Source organism: Emys orbicularis, chromosome 6, assembly GCF_028017835.1.
Source record: "Emys orbicularis isolate rEmyOrb1 chromosome 6, rEmyOrb1.hap1, whole genome shotgun sequence".
Classification (NCBI taxonomy): domain Eukaryota; kingdom Metazoa; phylum Chordata; order Testudines; family Emydidae; genus Emys; species Emys orbicularis.
This window is the reverse complement of record NC_088688.1, coordinates 65,007,715-65,027,988: the sequence shown is the minus strand read 5'-3', so window position 1 is coordinate 65,027,988 and position 20,274 is coordinate 65,007,715. Positions and strand designations below refer to the sequence as shown.

The 20,274-nt window shown below is 43.8% G+C and overlaps 1 protein-coding gene across 1 annotated transcript; it reads left to right on the top strand.

Moving 5' to 3' along the window:
• The first annotated feature begins 5,512 nt into the window (after nucleotides 1-5,512).
• GIN1 (gypsy retrotransposon integrase 1) lies at nucleotides 5,513-18,951 on the top strand. The gene is made up of 7 exons (XM_065406715.1): nucleotides 5,513-5,651; nucleotides 6,459-6,652; nucleotides 10,641-10,946; nucleotides 12,068-12,256; nucleotides 12,362-12,538; nucleotides 12,758-13,046; nucleotides 17,760-18,951. Exons 1-7 carry the CDS (start codon nucleotides 5,513-5,515, stop codon nucleotides 18,041-18,043), a joined length of 1,578 nt encoding a protein of 525 aa, XP_065262787.1. The 3' UTR covers nucleotides 18,044-18,951.
• Nucleotides 18,952-20,274: the final 1,323 nt, after the last annotated feature.

Sequence of the window (20,274 nt, the reverse complement as noted above, 5' to 3'; positions counted from 1 at the left end):
ACTGAATAAACAGAAATTCCATCTTGGAGAACCATATTCACCCTTCCACTTCACTTCATGCATTGGGCCAGATCCTAGCCTCCCCGTTCTCGGGGCTGTGTTGCTTTATACCAGCTGCCTGTGGCCCCTAAATTCTATTCTGGCAGCTGGATCTGAGCCTGGCCTGGCCTGGTGCTGTGAGAGGGAGGGGAGAGAAGATGCTGCTAATGAACCATGCCACTTGTCAGTCCTCCTTAGATAGCTGGTTAAGGGCTGCTTTGCACCACTGGAATAGCAGAAAGTAGTGGGAATAGATGCAAAAATCTGGCCCAATATAAGCAGTAATATCTGATGAGTTGCAAGACACTTCCCATTCCCTTTCCTTCTATTGTTTGTCATGCTCACTTGTTGAGACGTTAATGAAATTGTAAACTGTCTGGGTGCATCCAGACTAGGAAAAGCTGTCATGATGGAGGCGGGCGTTTTCCCCACAACCTGCTCACTTGTTAGGACTATAATTGCCTCATCCACACTATGATTTTGACATTGCTAGCTAACAAGCGATTTAAAAAAGCCCGCCTCTTCTAGTTACTCCAGAGAGAATTATGTGACAAAAAAATAAAAATTCTGTTCCCCCCCCCCAAATATTCTGCACACAATATTTTAAAATTCTGCAAGTGTTACTTGTCAACAAATAAATGCGGAGGCTCCACATGGTAGCCCCCCAACACAGACTTGGCAGTGAGACTGCACCCAAACCTGGCACAGTGCAGGGGCCCGGCCTGCCCCAGAGGTCTGTGTCCTGGGGGCAGAGGGGAGAGGGAGGGCTGCTGGGTGATTTCTGACCTCCATACAGCCAGTGACCTGTGCTCCCCACTGCCATGCTGGAGCCTCCGCATTTAATTATTGACAATTTGCAGAATTTTAAAATTGTGCTCAGAATTTTTATTTTTTTGGCACAGAATTTTTTGGTGCAGAATTCCCTCAGGAGTAGGAGGTGAAGCAACTCACTAGCGTTAGCAGCCCCAGGCCAAGCGCACGAAGTGTGAGCAGGGAGTCTCAGCCTAGCAGGATCCAAGTGTGGAGGGGCTTAGTGTGGGGGGATCCAGATGTGGGATGAGAGGGTTCTGCGTGGGGCAATCTGGGTGTGCATGGCTCAGTGGGGGGCGGGGGGGGGGCAATGGGGCACTGCAGGGGATCCAGATGAAGGTTATTGGGGCTCAGCAGAGGGGGCTGGGTGTGGGGTGATGGGGCTCAGCAGGGGGTCCGGGTACTGGGGAAGAGGGGCTGGGTGGGGTTTGGGTCCAGATGAAGCTGGTTGGGGTTCAGTGGGGTGGGGGTTTGGATGTGGGGGGCTCATAGCGTGGTCCTGGTACATGGGGGTGGGGCTCATCAGGGTGGGGGTTTGAGGTTGGGGGACTCAGCGGGGTGTGGCTTGGGTACATGGGTGGGGGGTCTGGATGCAGGAAGGGTGGGGTTGGTGGCGGGAGGGGCTTGATGGGGGTCCAGATGCAGGGGGGTTGAAGCTTGGTGGGGGAGTCTGGGGGGATCCAGTTGCAAGAGGGTTGGGCAGATGGGGGAGCAGCTCCCCATAAAGTGATTCCCTCCCTCTGCAGCTGAGAAGTGATGGGGGCAGGAAACAGGGGAGGTACAGAACCAGGGGAAGTTTCTGGAGGCAGGTCAGACCCAGCCACTCAGTGCAGGGGAATTGCACTCTTCGCCCAGCCCAGCCAGGACTAGCAGATGAGCCTGGTGCAGGGTACAAGCCACTGGCTGGGAAGGGCTGGGTGCAGGGGGTGAGACTCAGTGGGTAGAGATTTGGGGGGCTTTTGGGGAGGGTTCTGGTTATGGGGAGGTGAGGCTCAGAGGGGTCTGGGTATGGGGGGGTATGCAGGGGGTTGGGTGGACAGGGCATGGGTCTGATCTGGCACAGGCCAGGGTGTCCCCAGCCCTGCCCCCCCGCAGTGATTTACCTCTCCACGAGATGCTCCAGGTGCCTGAAACGATACGCCCACGCTGCTGGGGAGGGGCACGTGACCACTCTTGCAGCTTCCTTTTGCTTCCCTGTCAGAAAGACATCTAATTTGGTGTGAAGAAAAGCACACAGTAAGAAAGAAAATACTAAAACTGAAACAATCCATAGGGATATAGGAAATTCTTGGTGTCCAGGAAGGAAGCTTATTTAGTTTTTTCCAGCAAAGCACTTAAGTACATGTTTAAGCATTTGCTGTAGTGTTTGTTGAGTTAGCCATCATACTTGTAGTCTACAATATAATCTACTTATCAACCCTCTTTTTCAAACTAATATAGTTGCTACCATTGCTGTAGATGAGTAAAGACTTCTCACTTAACCAAAACAAAAGCAGTTTTCCTGCACAGGAAGACATAGGAGCAATTCTAAATAGTGTTGTGTGATTTCATGCTATTCTAACAAATACTGTATGTTATGTGAAAGACATTCACTGTTTCCAGGGACTTGGTGTATGTGGTACTTAGAAAACTTATTACATTTAATGCAGCTTAGCTTTTTAATGCTGTTGTTCCAGCATGTCTGATCTTATAGCAATAGTATAACTCAAAATTGGAAATATTAATGTTGATTACTTATTCTGTTATTTTACATAAGTTAAAACAATCTCATTGTTATGTAGCTGATCCCTCCTCTCCCCATCTGCTTCCTGCTGTTTGTTATCCCATATATATATCACTTCCACCAGTTGCGTCAGACCAGCCTCTGGGTTGCTCCAATTTATGCTGGCAGTTTACACTTATCCTGGCTCCCAAAGAACCATTCTGCCAGCCAGGATCACCAGAGCACATTGTGTTCAGGCCCCACTCCTGATATAGCCCATCCCCATCCACAAATGTCCTCTATGCTGGAGGACCGGGATCAGCTGGTATAAACTTAGCTACTCCAGACCTTATAGCACCTGAGGAGTCTCTCCTGCCTTACAGCTGTAGTAAGCCCCCTTTGTGTTTCTGCAGTATTACAAATGGAACTTATATGTACATGAAAGTCTGGCCCATGATGTCCAAAATTAGACATTCTATGGGGTAAAAGACCTTGTCTTTCTGTTGACCTGTGAAGCACAATTTTAGGTTCCTTAAAAATAACAAAACAACACTTAGACCTGCTATGTGTTATTGATATTTATGAAATCTCATTAATGGCAAACACATGACATTTCATTTTTTTGGAGGGGGAATATACTGCATATTCATGCATACATAATAATTGTAGAGCTTTTCCCCTCCCAAGAGTTTAACGAGGAAGGTATAAACAGTAAACTGAAAACCAATACCCACTAATTTACATTTTTAGTGTTCAAATAGAAACATTAATGAGACCATACAAGACACAATGGATCACTTCCAAAGTGACTAGATAGTGTCAGTTCTTCTTAATCATTTGTCTCTTGTCAGACATAGTATGGAAACTAACATTCTGATTATGTGCTCTGTCACACTGTCCATCTTGTGATGCAGTGCAAGGATGAGTGGGGAAATTGCTTACACACCAAGAATAATTTCCTAATTACATTAAGGAATGATATATATCATGTCAGTCTGCTATAGCCTGATCTTGCTCCCATTGAAGTCAATGTAGCAGGATCAAACTGTAAAAATTTAAACTCTTGCTTATAAATGCTGGATCAGATTTTTTTTAAAATGGACTACTGGAAAAAATCCATGTAACTTGCATGGATTTTTCTGTCTTTCACATGTCATTTATTGGGAATTATTCTGAAGCTACTAATGTTAGACCTAAGCTTTTCCTGTGCTAATGACATATTCTATTAGTGGCATTTCAGTTTATTAACATGAACCGAGGAAAGTCAACACATGAGTGGGGAAGTAATTGTTACCTGTCGTGCAAAGTGTGATTTCAAAATCTAATTTGCCTGACAGATTAATGAGCAAGATACGCTTTTGTGGTAAGCTCTATTCTGGGAGTTATTTTTGTCTATTTTTTTTCCATCAAGATGCCTGTCTGTCTGGGTAGATACTTATATGATCCCCAACCATAGTATTTGAGAGCCTTATAAATATTTAAAAATCGAAATAGCAATCTCCCTCTGTGGTTTCATTGTCTTTGTAAGGGATGTGATGGAAGCCCCATCGCTTGGATTTTTTACAATATAATTGTAAACAACATCATGTATAGGCAGAGGGATTGACTACGTGATGTGATAGGTGTTGTGTATGTTTTACATCTGAGTAAAGGACGAGATAAATGATGTAGCATGATGGCCATAAAAATGGAGTAAGGGAACAGAGTGTTTAGCACAACAATTAATATGGCCAGATATTTACACAGGAGAAAATTACTAAGACAAAAATCATATTGAAGTGTTTAGACTATGTAAAGTTTGTTTGAGCAATATATTTACAGAAAACTTTCTATGTTGTGATTTCAGGAATTTGTCAATGTACAATTTATGAATTCCACTTCGATTTTATAACCTATCTGAGGCTGTCTTTTACTCTATTCTTACCACCGACTCCTTGCACTACAGGGCAGGAGGGTGGCACTGGGGTCTGTCTATGAAGAGGTCAATCGTTAAAGATCATCAGCATCTGAGTAGAAATTGCCTGGGTGGAAAAAAGAGTAACTGCATCCTAGATAAAACCAGTTTTCTCCAACTTCTCTGCACAGTACTAGGGTTTGAAGGAATTGCCTCTTCTCAGGAGAGGGAACAAAGTGATGCGGCATTGGTATAGCCCTTTAAAAACATAGCAACTGGATGGGTTAGTTAGAGAGACAAAGGATGCGGCAGGAGAAGAACAAAGGGACAGTTTTTTGGAAGGAGAAGGGATTTAGACTGTAGAACCAGCCGAGGCTGAAAGAAATTGACTGCGGGAGATAGAGTCTATAATTCAGAGGAGAAGCCATGAGCTGCAGCCGGGGGAGTCTAGATACCCATGAGGACTCTGACCAAACCCCAAAGAATGCTTGAGTTGTGAGGAAACTGAAGCAGAGAAGGGCATATAGGTGTTTTATTGTTTTTTACCTACATCTCCATATCGCTTGTGCTGCCTAAAGTAGAAAGTCACTGTTTTTAGAAATCCCTTTTGCATAGCCGCTGTCTGTTTGCTTCAACTTTCACATGTCTCCGAAGAGAGAAACTATAAACCAAAGGGCCCACGAGGTTGGAGCTCTAGGAGAGGGTGTGCTTAAGCAACTGGGGAGTCTGGGAGAGCTAGCACTAGTCTCAAGGTCTACGCAGATGGACTGCAGTGTCTTAGATCTCAGGAGGGGGTGCTACAAAGAGAATCTGCACCCTGAGAGTCGTCCTACAAACCCAGAGCCATAGGCCATACCTGGACCATTTTCAGATTCAGGAAAGCATAAAAGCACATGGGTCCAGCATGTGGAACCCAAACACAAGAACGTGGTGAGGAAGGGGGACAGTCAGACGTGTAGAATTGATATTCAAGCATAAGGGAATGAAGGGGCTACAAGGATCTAGTAACAGTTGGAGCAACTGTCACTGCAATACACTGTAAAATATTTGTGCATTTTAGGCAAACAATGGTTCGTAGCGGAAAGAATGGTGGGCTCCATCTGAAACAAATCTCCTATTACAAACGAACAGGAGAATATCATCCAACTACGTTAGCAAGTGAGAGAAGTGGAATAAGAAGAGCAGCCAAAAAATTTGTTTTCAAAGGTTAGAAATATTCTCTCTCTTGGGAAATGCATTACTTCCTGGTTTCCTTCAGGTGAAGACTTGCTCATAGCACAATTTGAACAGTGTCTGATTTGTTTTTTTTTTTGTACTTTCTTTATAAAATAAAACTCATCTGTCTATCCCAGGTTAGCATATACATGAACATTCTCAAAAATAGAAAATCTGTCCCCTTTGGCCTCTTTATCAGCATGTTTAATTGTATTTAAAGGATCTGGAGATCCATCTAATAATTAAAGCCCATTTTAGCTACTAGTGAAATCTGTAGCTATTGGGGGACCGAGACTCAAGGAAACTCAAAATGTAAGCCCTTAACTTTAACTCCTGACAAGGAGCATTTGGTTTACCACAATAGTTAGGGCTGGAGGGAGTGGCACAGAGCGGATGGGAGTTTGGCTCACAAGGTGCTCGTGTGGGAAATGGAGGGATGTGCAAAAAGCTTCTGGCGTGTTCAAGTAGCTCTACCAACAGAAACTGTGAAGCATGTGACCCTCTTAGTCTTAATAGATTATGCTTCAGAGAGACTTTATGGGGGAATGCAATCTCTCTTGTGCTCTTATGGGGATAAGTAAGGGTGCATTGCCCTGTATTCAGAGTTAATGGAGTACTGCAGTAAACAAATATTCCCTGCAAAAGATAGATTTGGTATGTAATTGTACACAGCTGAAAATGGTGAATAATAGGAGTTTAATAAAATACATAACCAAGTATATCCAATAGTTTAATAGACTTCTGTGATCATTCTGTCTTGGTGATGACACATAATCTGTAATATTTTTTTCCTTCCAGAAAATAAGTTGTTCTATGTGGGAAAAGACAGGAAACAGATGCGTTTGGTAATTGTTTCAGATGAGGAGAAGAAGAGAGTGCTACACAAATGCCATGAAAGTGCTGCAGGTGCTCATCATGGCATATCGAGGACTCTGACTCTGGTGGAGTCTAGTTACTACTGGACTTCCATAACAAATGATGTCAAACAGTGGGTATGAGTCATAACTACAGAATATCTTTATCTGATCTTTGTAATAAGCTTAATTGAGATAGTGCTGATTATTTTGTATAATTCTTTTACAAGACTCGTATCTTTTGCTTCACTTTGTCAAATAGCTGAACAGATATTTTGCTCATACTTAAAAATCGTGTGTGTGTGTTGAGTGTGTGAGCATGTTTGTGCTAAAAGTAAACCCTAAGTTACTTACGAACATGTTTTTCATTAAAAGCCAATGGGACTTATGATCTGTAGGTACTTTTGAAAAAAACACCTTTGTCCCCTTGGCTTCTATGAGATTTGTGTTTTTAAGTCACTTGGGGGCTTTTGAAAATTCCTCCTCAAATCGCTATTGGGCTGATACCTAGCTTCAGTTCAGAGAGAGAGAGACTATTTTCAGTATTATGAGTGAGTGAAAATGTGGTGTTAGAAAAACTAAGCTTGTGGGCTAGATCGTTGGGACTAAACTTCCAATGCTCTCTGTAGCTTGGGGCCCTGAGTAGCTCTAAGACTCTGATTCAGTAAAGCACATGAACTTATTAAGATTTTTAAATTATTTTTAAAGTTACAGTGTTAGTCAGACAAAGTCAGAACTACAAGTTTAAGATCCCAATAGGATCAGTGTTTACATATGTGCAAGGTGGCTAAGTAGTATTTTCTGTTTCTCCTTTTCTTGTTAACAGTGTAGCTTAATGTATAGCACAATTGCACATTGTAGGAACAGCCTGTACTAAGTGATGGTGAGGGGTTGTGCTGCCTCAGTGAGAACGCCAGGAAGCATTCAGACTCAGGGAGACAGAATAAGTGTAGGTGCTCATAGATACATAGAGGCTGCAAGACCACCGTTAACCCTCTTTATGGGATACAGCTTACTATCCCGCAACACCCACACTCCTCCAGAATGGCTGGTCAGAGCATGAGAAGGACAGAAATTGTGGCGCTGCCAAGCTTTATCTCCTTTTGGGCATTAGGGGTACATGGGGGAAGTTTCTTATGTAGGACACCCAATTGGAAGTCTTCTTGCACCCCTTATCACACAAATACATACAGATTGTGCACCCACAGAATCTGGTCCTGAGACATAAAATGTATATACAGTTACATATACATGTTGTTCAGTGTTGCCAAATTATTGTTGCTCTTGCAGTCAGCTACATTTCCTTATACTTCTGATCATCTATCTAACTTTCATGTTAAATGAAAACAGTTCTTTGCATTTAGTTTAGATAGATGAGATCCTGCTAAGCAGATAAATCTGGTCTGTGCAGTGCTATGCCAGATTCTGCGTATATAACCTGTGCAACTAGCCAAAGGAAAATCACCTTAGTGCAAGGGACCTTCTGGTGGCATAAAGCTAGCATAACTTGTCCTATGCACGTCACCTCCCTTCTACCAAAGGGGGAAGCTTGACTGGAGCAAAGGGGACATGACCGGGGCTTCCCTACCTGATGCTGACACAAGGAAGAAAGGAGAGCAGCAGAATACGGACCCTGGACTTCAGAAAAGCAGACTTTGACTCCCTCAGGGAACTGATGGCCAGGATTCCTTGGGAGAATAACATGAGGGGGAAAGGAGTCCAGGAGAACTGGCTGTATTTTAAAGAATCCTTATTGAGGTTGCAGGAAAAAACCATCCCGATGTGTAGAAAGAATAGTAAATATGGCAGGCGACCAGCTTGGCTAAACAGTGAAATCCTTGCTGATCTTAAATGCAAAAAAGAAGCTTACAAGAAGTGGAAGATTGGACAAATGACCAGGGAGGAGTATAAAAATATTGCTCAGGCATTCAGGAGTGAAATCAGGAAGGCCAAATCACACTTGGAGTTGCAGCTAGCAAGAGATGTTAAGAGTAACAAGAAAGCTTTCTTCAGGTTTGTTAGCAACAAGAAGAAAGTCAAGGAAAGTGTGGGCCCCTTACTGAATGAGGGAAGCAACCTAGTGACAGAGGATGTGGCAAAAGCTAATGTACTCCATGATTTTTTTGCCTCTGTCTTCACAAACAAGGTCAGCTCCCAGACTGCTGCGCTGGGCAGCACAGTATGGGGAGAAGGTGACCAGCCCTCTGTGGAGAAAGAAGTGGTTCAGGACTATTTAGAAAAACTGGGCGAGCACAAGTCCATGGGGCCAGATGCGCTGCATCCGAGGGTGCTAAAGGAGTTGGCGGATGTGATTGCAGAGCTGTTGGCCATTATCTTTGAAAACTCATGGCGATCGGAGGAGGTCCCGGATGACTGGAAAAAGGCTAATGTAGTGCCCATCTTTAAAAAGGGGAAGGAGGAGGATCCGGGGAACTACAGCCAGTCAGCCTCATCTCAGTCCCTGGAAAAATCATGGAGCAGGTCCTCAAGGAATCAATTCTGAAGCACTTAGAGGAGAGGAAAGTGATAAGGAATAGTCAGCATGGATTCACCAAGGGCAAGTCATGCCTGACTAACCTAATTGCCTTCTATGAGGAGATAACTGGGTCTGTGGATGAGGGGAAAGCAGTGGATGTGTTATTCCTTGACTTTAGCAAAGCTTTTGATACGGTCTCCCACAGTATTCTTGCCGGCAAGTTAAAGAAGTATGGGCTGGATGAATGGACTATAAGGTGGATAGAAAGCTGGCTAGATTGTCGGGCTCAACGGGTAGTGATGAACGGCTCCATGTCTAGTTGGCAGCCGTTTTCAAGCGGAGTGCCCCAAGGGTCGGTCCTGGGACCGGTTTTGTTCAATATCTTCATTAATGATCTGGAGGATGGCGTGGACTGCACTCTCAGCAAGTTTGCAGATGACACTAAACTGGGAGGAGTGGTAGATACGCTGGAGGATAGGGATAGGATACAGAGGGACCTAGACAAATTAGAGCATTGGGCCAAAAGAAACCAGATGAGGTTCAACAAGGACAAGTGCAGAGTCCTGCACTTAAGACGGAAGAATCCCATTCACTGTTACAGACTAGGGACCGAGTGGCTAGGCAGCAGTTCTGCAGAAAAGGACCTAGGGGTTACAGTGGATGAGAAGCTGGATGTGCCCTTGTTGCCAAGAAGGCTAATGGCATTTTGGGCTGTATAAGTAGGGGCATTGCCAGCAGATCGAGGGACGTGATCATTCCCCTCTATTCGACATTGGTGAGGCCTCACCTGGAGTACTGTGTCCAGTTTTGGGCCCCACCCTACAAGAAGGATGTGGAAAAATTGGAAAGAGTCCAGCGGAGGGCAACAAAAATTATTAGGGGACTGGAGTACATGAGTTATGAGGAGAGGCTGAGGGAACTGGGATTGTTTGGTCTGCAGAAGAAAAGAATGAGGGGGGATTTGATAGCTGCTTTCAACTACCTGAAAGGGGGTTCCAAAGAGGATGGATCTAGACTGTTCTCAGTGGTACCAGATGACAGAACAAGGAGTAATGGTCTCAAGTTGCAGTGGGGGAGGTTTAGATTGGATATTAGGAAAAACTTTTTCACTAGGAGAGTGGTGAAGCACTGGAATGGGTTACCTAGGGAGGTGGTGGAATCTCCTTCCTTAGAGGTTTTAAAGGTCAGGCTTGACAGAGCCCTGGTTGGGATGATTTAGTTGGGATTAGGTCCTGCTTTGAGCAGGGGGTTGGACTAGATGACCTCCTGAGGTCCCTTCCAACCCTGATATTCTATGCTGATGCCCAGCTGCTGTATACCAAAAGATAGTGAAGGCTGCTTTAATTTATACTGTGGGTCTAGAACAGCACGCTAAGTCCCAGGATCAGTGGTATTCAAAGTTAAGCTTTAAATTACTTTCATACAACCACCTCCCAACCTGTGCTCTGGTGGTGGTTTTGTTTTTGCTATAGCTGAATGTCTATCTCAAATGTTTAGTAGTATAAAGAAATGTAAAATGGTGTAAAATGACTGAGTGCTCTAATCTCCAGCTCTCGTTGGAATGATAATATTTAAATGTTTATTCTAGTGACATTATACCTTCGGCAGACACTTGTTAATAATGTCCCTCTTTTCTTGTTTCTGATCCAGGTGTATGCTTGCCAGCATTGCCAGGTGGCAAAGAATACAGCCATCATAGTACCCAAATTACACCCTATCAAAGCAGAGGATCCATGGACTGCAGTCACAATAGACCTAATGGGACCTTTTAATACCACCCGCAGAAACCATATGTATGTCATAATGATGACAGATTTGTTCACAAAATGGGTGGTGGTTCTGCCACTACAAGACACTTCAGCGGTAGAAATTGCTAAGGCAATTGTCAGTGTGTTTTTCTTGTATGGACCGCTTAAAAAAATGGTTATTGATCAAGCAGAAGAGTTTGTTCATCAGGTAAGAGAAGTCCACCCTAAAAAGACTTTATTTTAGGGAAGATGGTATGTTTGATTACAATACCCTTGTATTCTAGACAATCTGAGAGGCTTAGGTGCCAAATTTACAGTGACTTGTTTATGAAAATTTGTGTGTTGCCAGTTACCTTTGCGGAGTTGAGGCCATTGACTTTGCTCTCATGATTCAGGGCCTGGTCCAAGCCATCTGAGGATGGGCACTAATTTATAATGCCTTAGATGCCTTAGTCCAGGGATCGGCAACCTTTGGCCCGCGGCCCGCCAGGGTAAGCACCCTGGCGGGCCGGGCCGGTTTGTTTACCTGCTGTGTCCGCAGGTTTGGCCGATCGCGGCTCCCACTGGCCACGGTTTGCCACTCCAGGCCAACGGGGGCGGCGGGAAGCAGCGGCCAGCATATCCCTCGGCCCGTGCCACTTCCCGCACTCCAGCCACTTCCACTTCCTGCCTCTAATATGCCCCTTTGCTCCAAAGCAGCTCCTGTTGAACTTGACACATTAAGCAATAAAATAACTATTTTTCATTGTAATGTATTTGCTCCAGTCTCTATTGACTCATCCAGCATAAGGATGTCCAGTGACTTTCCTGAGGTCACAATCTAAGTCAGTGACTCAACCTGAATTAGAACCTTTTGTTGGCCTGGCCTCCAGCCCTCTGCTGTATGTTGCCTTTCCTTGTGATCTGGTAGAACAGATTTGCCCCAGGTGGAAAATACTGTACTACTTAGTGATGCTGAAGAACTTTACATTTTCAAAGCACTCTACAAACACTAATTAACACCTCAGAGTTAGATTGATAGTAATAACCATTCTACAGATGGGGAAAATGACATAGATTTTGATATTCTTGAGGCCATAGTGAGTCAGTAGCAAAACCAGGTTTAGAACTCAGCAATTCCTGGATCCCACACCCATGCCCATTCCTTCAGACCACACTGTACTGCTTAAATTGGAACTTGCATGTAGATGAGTGTATACAAGGCAATCTTTTCTGTCACTCATATATGGTGGTAGGAAAGAGTAGAAACTGTACTGAGTACATAATATTTACTGCAGTGTTATACAAGCACTGATTGTTCCTGTGCATTGTGTGTTTTTGTCTTTAAAGATCAACAGAGAACTATTTGAGCTCTTTGGAATGAAACAAATAGTATTGTCCTATCCTCAGACAGATGACACAAATGAAAGAACATGCAAGACAATCAAGACTTTCCTGAACAAGTACTGTGCAGACCACCCCAATGACTGGGATGATAATTTATCTGCCATTGCATATGCTTTTAACTTGACTCCCATGGTATGTGTACATTATGTCACTCTTGTTGGGAGTTGACTGAAGTTGTTATGCAAGTACCCACTAAGACAAGTACTAAGTTTGCCTGTGTTCTCCCCCTATAAATAGGTGCCAGTCCAAAACACACCATATTTCCAAATGTTTAATCGTAACCCTTATGTGTCTGAGACTTCAAATGTACTGCAGGAAGCACAAGTGGATAATAAATGTATGTTTGCCAAAATCCTTGAAGCAATTAAACAGGCTGATCGAGTATTGGAGGAAAGGAAAGCTACAAAATGCCAGGTAAATACCTAATACTTAAGTGTTATCGAAGAAGATTGACAAGAGTTAAGGTGAACATGTTTGAAATATTCAAACAAATTCATGATTCGTGCATGACCAAAGATCTTTGTATAACACTTCTGTATGCTTCATGGTAAACTCTGTATTCAATCAATGTTATGAAAACATGCAGCTCCTCTCAGGAAAACAAGCTATAATTCATGTTATTTCTCTATGTAGATTGTGAAAAATAGTATTGATGAACAGCAAACTGGAAACAAGGTCAATATTAAAAGGAAGCCAAAGCAAGTAAATCCATTTCATCTTAAAGTTGGACATGAAGTGCTTAGACAAAGGAAAAACTGGTGGAAAGATGGCCGTTTCCAATCCGAGTGGGTTGGTCCCTGTATTATAGACTACATCACAGATAATGGATGTGCAATACTAAGAGATACCACAGGAGCCAGACTAAAAAGACCCATCAAAATGTCTCACCTTAAGCCATACATAAGAAGATCCAATGGACAAGGTAAATCTGTTTTCTCTAATTCCACTTGCTTTAGTGTCAGACAAGGGTATATTATTGAGCAAGAGGAAATCTTAGCAAATTTATCCGTGTTAATTACAAAGACCTTGTACAGTAGTCCGTGCAGTCAGTGCATTTTCAACAAAGGATGTTCTGGGTTGGGAACAGCATTAAGGAATCATGTTTAAACTCTTCTCCTGTTAGAAGCCAGTTCAACATGATTTGGCCCTAATAACACTAGCTGGTAAACACATTAAAAGCAGATCTAGGTTGAACTATGTTTAAAGATTATTTCTTAACTTTGTTCCTGTCCCAATGAAGACCGGAGCAAAACTGCTGTGATTTTTGCATTTATTTGTTCATGGCAAAAAGGGGTAAACTATTTATTTCACACATCTGGAATTTTGGATCATTCTTGGTAATATAATAATATAATATATAATATAATAATAATATAAAAAGTCCATGTATAAAGATGTGGGCAGTTCCTGTGTGTCCCCTTGTGACGCCCCCCCCCCCCCCCCAGTGTGGTGGTGCTGCTGCAGGTGTGGCCTCCCCTTAACTTCCCCTAATTGGGGTGGCCATAGCCATGGGTTGGGAGGAGAAGCCAACACACACTAATGAATAAATAACATGTCTTCTTTTTAATAAGACTCCAGCACAGGACCAAGTACCATACCAGCTGATAAAATTCTCACCTCAGGGCCTGGGGTTATGTTTGGGAGCTCTGAACCTAAGACTAAATCAGGCTTGGCTGGACTTCTGGAGCCAGAAAGAAACCACTGCCCGCTGCAGCACATATGGCTTCTACTTCCCCCTTCTCTCTCAATTTACTCTTTCCTTCCTATTTATATATAGCCCAGCCACAGGGCAGGGACTCCTTGACTACCCTGTTAGTCTGTCCTTAAAGAGTAGTTACCATCTCAGTGGACTGTTTCTGGTAGGGTATCTTTCAACCTGTAGTGTATAGGGGAGAATGCTTTTAGTTATATTGCTAATTATTAAGGGTGTGAGCCACAAGGTACCTAGATGCCAAATTCCTATTTTAGGCACCACTGCAATCCACAAAACTCCTGCTTGGCTGCCATCTAACCTTGTAGATGCCTAAAGTCACTCATCACCTAAGTTTCTCCTGTCTGAGCATGTGCACTACTGCCTCACTATAGGGGTCGGGATGTCTATCTCCCATCTAAGCCCCAGAGTGATTCACAAAGCAGGAAAGTCATCTGGCCCAACTAAAGTTGCATGCAGGCCCAATCTGGTAGGTAGCCTCTGAGCACACCTACTGGCTAGCGAGCCTCAGGTGAATTCACACAAAATAGCCCTTATAACCTCCCTTTATAACCTTTAGCCTAACTAAGGGTAGAGTACACACACAGGATGTGGGAGACCTCCAGTTGAAGTCCAGCCTCCCCACTAGGCTAGGGAATATTCTGAGATGGATCTCCCTCATCTCCCATATTGCAATTGTTCCACCTTTAATTACATAATTGAAGAGTAAAATATTAATTGGGCCAGGAAAGTGAGAATTACTGGCTCTAAAGCCTAGCAGTGTGGGCACTCTGATGCTTCTTCCCCTCAGAAGGAAGGGGGAATTGAAGCAGGGGTCTTGCATATCCTGCGTGAGTGCTCTATCCACTAGGCTAAAGGTTATAAGGGAGTTTCTTCTCCCCTTCCAGTTTCTTTCAGGCCCCACATGCAATTTAAAGTAAGATCAGCGTGCCTGGTTCATGGATTGGTTGTTAAGCAGATAAGCATCTAACTCTGGACTGTACAGATCCACCTATTTCCAAAAGAAGGGCAGGGCTTAGCGCGCACACATCTTGTGAGCATCTCCCATTGGTAGTTTAAGGTGGCTGCCCACCTAGTGTGCTGGCTTTTGTGGATCCCATTCTTAGGTACCTATTTCTCTTCACTTACTGTATGGGGAGACAAGGCACCTCACCTCAGGCTTCGCAGATTGCAGTGTTCCTGTGACTTTTCTAGGCACCTTACCACTCAGTGTTACAACCCCTAAGTCCCTTCATGGATCTGGGCCTAAAGTGTTATACTTAGGGAGAGAGTTACTGGAAGTGCCCCTACTCATCGGGCGCTTACCTGGGCGGCTCCCCGGAAGTGGCGACATGCCCCTTGCTCAGCTGCTAGGCAGAAGTATGGCCAGGCAGCTCTGCATGCTGCCTCGGCCAAGAGCGCTGGCTTTGCAGCTCCCATTGGCCAGGAATCCCAGCCAATGGGAGCTGCGGGGGCGGTGCCTGCAGGCGGAGGCAGCGTGCAGAGCTGGCTGGCCACACCTCTGCCTAGCAGCTGAGCAAGGGTCATGTCACCACTTCTGGGTATTTCTCCAGGTAAGCACTGCCCAGAACCCACCTCACCCCATCCTGTGGCCCAACCCCCTGCCCTCTCCCACACCCAAACTCTGCTGCTGGGGTGGGAAGGCCCCACCAACCCCCACCACCATTGGGGGTTCCAGGCCACGCACAACTGCCCGCTCTCCCCCTTCTCCCCCCCACCCCCAACAGCCAGGCCGCCCTCTTCCACCAACCAGCGGGGCCCCCAGGCAGCCCCCCGGCAAGTTTTATTCACTGGTATTTTTAGTAAAAGTCATGGACAAGTCACGGTCCATGAATTTTTGTTTACTGCCTGTGACCAGTCTGTGACTTTTACTAAAAATACCTGTGACTAAAATGTAGCCTTACCCATGGCCTCTAATAACCCACCTTTACCCAAAAAAGATTCCAACTGCAATCCCCCAGGAGTTTGCAGTCTGCTATGGGAAGAGCTGGGTGAATAACGGATTTTTCAGTTTACTGCAATTCTGAAAAATTTGTTTTGACCTAAAATGAAACATTTCCTTTCACTTTTGAGTATGTAATGGTTTTCTTAATTATTTTTGTTTAGAAATTTCCTTTTAATTTTTAAGAGTTTTCTTGAATTGAAAATTTGAAATGCTTGATGGGTTGGGTTTTTAGGTTTTTTTTGTTTTTGTTTTGTTTTATTCTTTGCTTTCGTAAAAACAACAAAAAACAATGTGGCTAAATCACACTGAACTCACTAAATGTTTTGGTGTAGCCAAGTCTTTATCTTCGGCAGAAAAAAGTTTTGGATGAAAAATTTCACCCATCTCTAGGAGAGGTGGGTTGCTTAGGCTCAGCCTGCCTTTAACAGTTGAAATTCCTGACTAAATTATGCATGTTTCAGTCCTCCATCCCAGCTGTTCTCTATGGTGACACTAGGACCAGACAAAACCTCCAGGGATCCTGCTGGAGTTAACCACACAGACACTGGAATGTGTTTTCCTTTTAAAAAAAAAAAAAAAAAAAAGGTTGCTGAATGATCTAATTCAAAAGATCCTAATGCAAATTAGCAGTTAGCTAAGTATTTCACTCTTTGGATTCCCCTGGTCAGCAGCCATGTGAGACAGGACTGTAAATCTGCAGATTTAGAGAACTCAGTAATTCTCTTCCTTTCTAAAAGGTAAGGAGTGTCAACCTGCATTGATTTTGAAACACTGAACAGCCTCAACTCAAATGAAAATCTTCAGTGCTTACCAGTCAAATTACAACCCAGCACTTGGGCACAAATATCATAGAAGGAGGCCTAATATCAGTGGTGCAAGTAGATTTTTAACTCTCACCAGTAGGGTACTCCCCCTCCCCCCCCCGACACTGTTCCCCCTCACAAAAAATGTTCCGTGACCTAGAGCCCTGCACGAATACAAATTTATACCCGCGCATGTGGATATCTGCGGATAGAAATCGATACCTGCTGAATCCCAGGGCTCTCCTGGGAACTGCAGCGGCGAAAGGAGCAGAACGTGGGGTTGCCGCTCCCAGGAGCCAGTGCTCTCCGCTGGCAGCTCCTCTGGTGCAGCTATACCACCTCTTCCACGCAGCTGCGTCTCCTGTCTTGGGTCTGAACAGCCCAGCCAGAGGACGGGGCTGGAGGAGCGGCGGCCCCACATTCTGCTCCTTTCACTGCTGCAGTTCCTGAGGCTCAGCAGATACCGATTTCTATCTGCGGATATCCACATCCGCAGGTATAAATTTGTATCCGTGCAGGGTTCTACAATTCATTCTTGAAAATGTACCTTTCCGTTACGGCGTACTAGCAATACATTTCTTAATGGTACGGTGTACCTGACTGTACCGGCTTACTTGCACCACTGCTTAATATACAGTAGTATTCAATCTTTCCTTTTTAAATGCTTTCAGTCTGCAGTGTATGTATATACAGTGTGTGTGTTCTATATGTCAGAAAACATTGTGATGTAGTATAAAGGGTTTAAGGTTTTCTAGCATGCATTTGGGATGGCCACATTTAATCATAAGTATATAAAGAAAGAAGAATCCAAGATCAATTGCTATAAAGCACTGATTTCAGCAGGAGCTGTGCTGGTGCTCCGTTTGGCCCACAGACACACAGCAAAATGAAGCATTAAAAATAAAGGAATGTACACTACTACGATGGCATTACAAGCCTTATCTTAGAGGAGAGGAGACTGAAAATTTGGTGCACATAGAAATTAAGGGCCAGAAATTCTGTCCATATTGTAAGATTGACTTCACAAAAATATTCTAGCCATGCTTTTGAAACTGCTTTGAAAATGGGTTAGCACCCAGCATCATCCTTTTTTTTTAGTCTTTCTGTAATTATATAGAATGACTTTAAATGAAGTAGAAAGGGCCACTCTAACCAAAATGTTCTTTGTTGTTGCAGACAACCATTATCTCTTACAAGGTGCAATAGTGGTTGACCATGACTACGTTGGCTTATCGGAAAGTTTGTATGGGCCATGCCCACAAGATGCCATTGCCGAAGGGGAAGTAAATACCCTTGCAGCAAACAATCTGCTGCCTCCACCCTGCAAAGACAGTGAACCATCAGAATGTAAAAGTCAGTCTGAGTTTACTGAAGATCATAGCATTCTGCCAGCTAACTCAAATCCAGAACAATGGTCTTCAGCCTGTTGGACTCTTCAAACCAAGCTAGAGGATACTTAATAAAACCCCACAATGTTTCACTAGAAGAAATGGTCCTAATCTTCTCTGGTGGAATGGAAAGGGCTTTAGTAGCTTTAAATTCCTTAGCCAAGTTTTAAATATTGAAATGTTAGATACTTGTATTTACAACTGTATATGTTTGGGAATAATAGTATGTGTCTGGTAATTAGTTTGTATATATGCACTGACATGCTTATTTCACAAGGAATATGGGAATAGTTTAGTAAAAACACATTTCACCACTATACAATAGGCAGTGTGGTCCTATCCACAGTGCATTAGTCCTTAACCACAAAAGTACAGCATAGCATTCCATTTTATGGCTTCTTCACTAGTCCTGTGGGTGGTTCAAGAGCTCTGAAAACTCCAGCACTGTAAGCTGAACAACCTGACCAAAGTCTGCCTCCAGCTCCAGGAAGGTGAAGTGGTTCACACCCTCCTACTATTCTACAACTTTGTTTCCAGCTCTTTGGGGAAGTTGTGAGCTCTGCCTTTTATACCTTCTATTCTTCATCGCTGGCGCAAGACTCTACAACCACATGAAATAGCAGAGCTGCCAAAGCGCAGTGCAAGAACTGTTCTGCTTGAGAAACAAATAACCCTACAGTGACGTGGGCAGAATTTCACCAGTTTTACTCCCAGCCCATCAAAACGCTTTAAGGAAAGGAGGTTTTTAGAGTCTTTTAGTCATGTTGAGGCTGCCTAAAGCACGAACAGGGACTGTCTCTGCTCATCTCCATATCTTCAAAGCAAATCTCAAAGAGATATAGTCTCCTTGCAGCGTCAGCACCACACCAATGGGTTTGTGGAGGTGCTTAGGACTGCCTGGCTGGATGCTTAGTCTGTCCCTGTCATTGGTGATTTTTATCATGCCATCATGTGATTGACCGTGTAGTGACAGTCCTTGGTAAATGTGTTTGTGTGGTTCTTCCAGCTCTGAATCTGTCTGCAGTCTCCCTTACCATTCTTTCTTTTCATAAAAAAAACTTGCTCTAAACCCAGGAAGAGCCCTGCTCTTCCTGACATCCACACATCTTACCTTGTCTCTCTCTGAAAATTTACCAAGATGAGGTGTGAGCTGGAGGGGAGAAAAATTACCATGTGTGCATGCATCGGAGCTTTTGTACTTGTGTGCTTGGTGCTGTGGTGCACCTTTCAGAGTCCCAGAACCACAAAACAACACAATGGGGCTAGATCCAGGAACCATGGAAGTAGATAATTACCACCCATTGGCTTAAGGGAAGGAGCCCAGGGCTGGGAGCTTTAGTCTAACCTCTTTCACTGACCGGTGTTACTTGTTTTCTGCACTTCATGACCGCTATTGTTGACCAAGGCTTCATACTTCCAGTGGTATTCCCCTTAGTTCATAGTTTTGATAACAGTACTCGAAGATGCAGAAGGAGAGCTGGTTGGAAAATAGTTCTTCTGCCTGAGGGAAAATTTTGATGAAACGTTAGTTTCACATTTTTTTCATAGAGAATTTTGATTTTTTTGGTAAAAATTGAAAACCAAAAAATTTCAGCTGAAAACCAAAATCTTCATTTTGGAAATACCCCTACAGGGCAGATGGGGAGTATAAATTTAGGTACCTTATGCCCCTGTTCTTCCCTTTGGGATGGGCTCCCTGGCCAGCCTGTATCTCCCCACTTGCCTAGCTGCTGTGGTACATCACTGGAAACTTGGTCTAACTGGTGAGCCTGGCCCATAGAGGAAAATGGGGGCATGAGGCACCATGCTAGCGTTTCCTAATCTGATTTTTTGGGAGTTGGCCCAAACCTTTTCAAGTGATAAATTTTTGGACAAAAAGTAAAAATAGCTGCAGCAAGCAGACATTACTCGTGAAAAAATTATTTTTGTCATAAACCCAATTTGCCACTGATAAACAGTTTTCATTGAAAATTTTCAGTCAGCTCTCATGCTTATTGAAGGCTCAGCTAGGAAGGGAACCCAGGACCAAGATTTTCAAAAGCTGCTATTGAATCTAGGTGGCCAGTATCAGATGCCTATAAAAGAGACTTAACTGTAAAAACTGCTGAGTGTCCTCTGGAAAATCAGGTCCTGAACATGGAGGAACTCAGTTTTGCCCACTAAGTGACACTGCCTGTTGGAAAGAATATGCAAAACCTAGGTGCTTGGCTATGCTGTCTGTAAAATAAGTCTGCTTTCCACATACCCACTTTACCAAGCACTTTTGAGACCCACAGATGACTGAGGGTTATATCATTCATAGA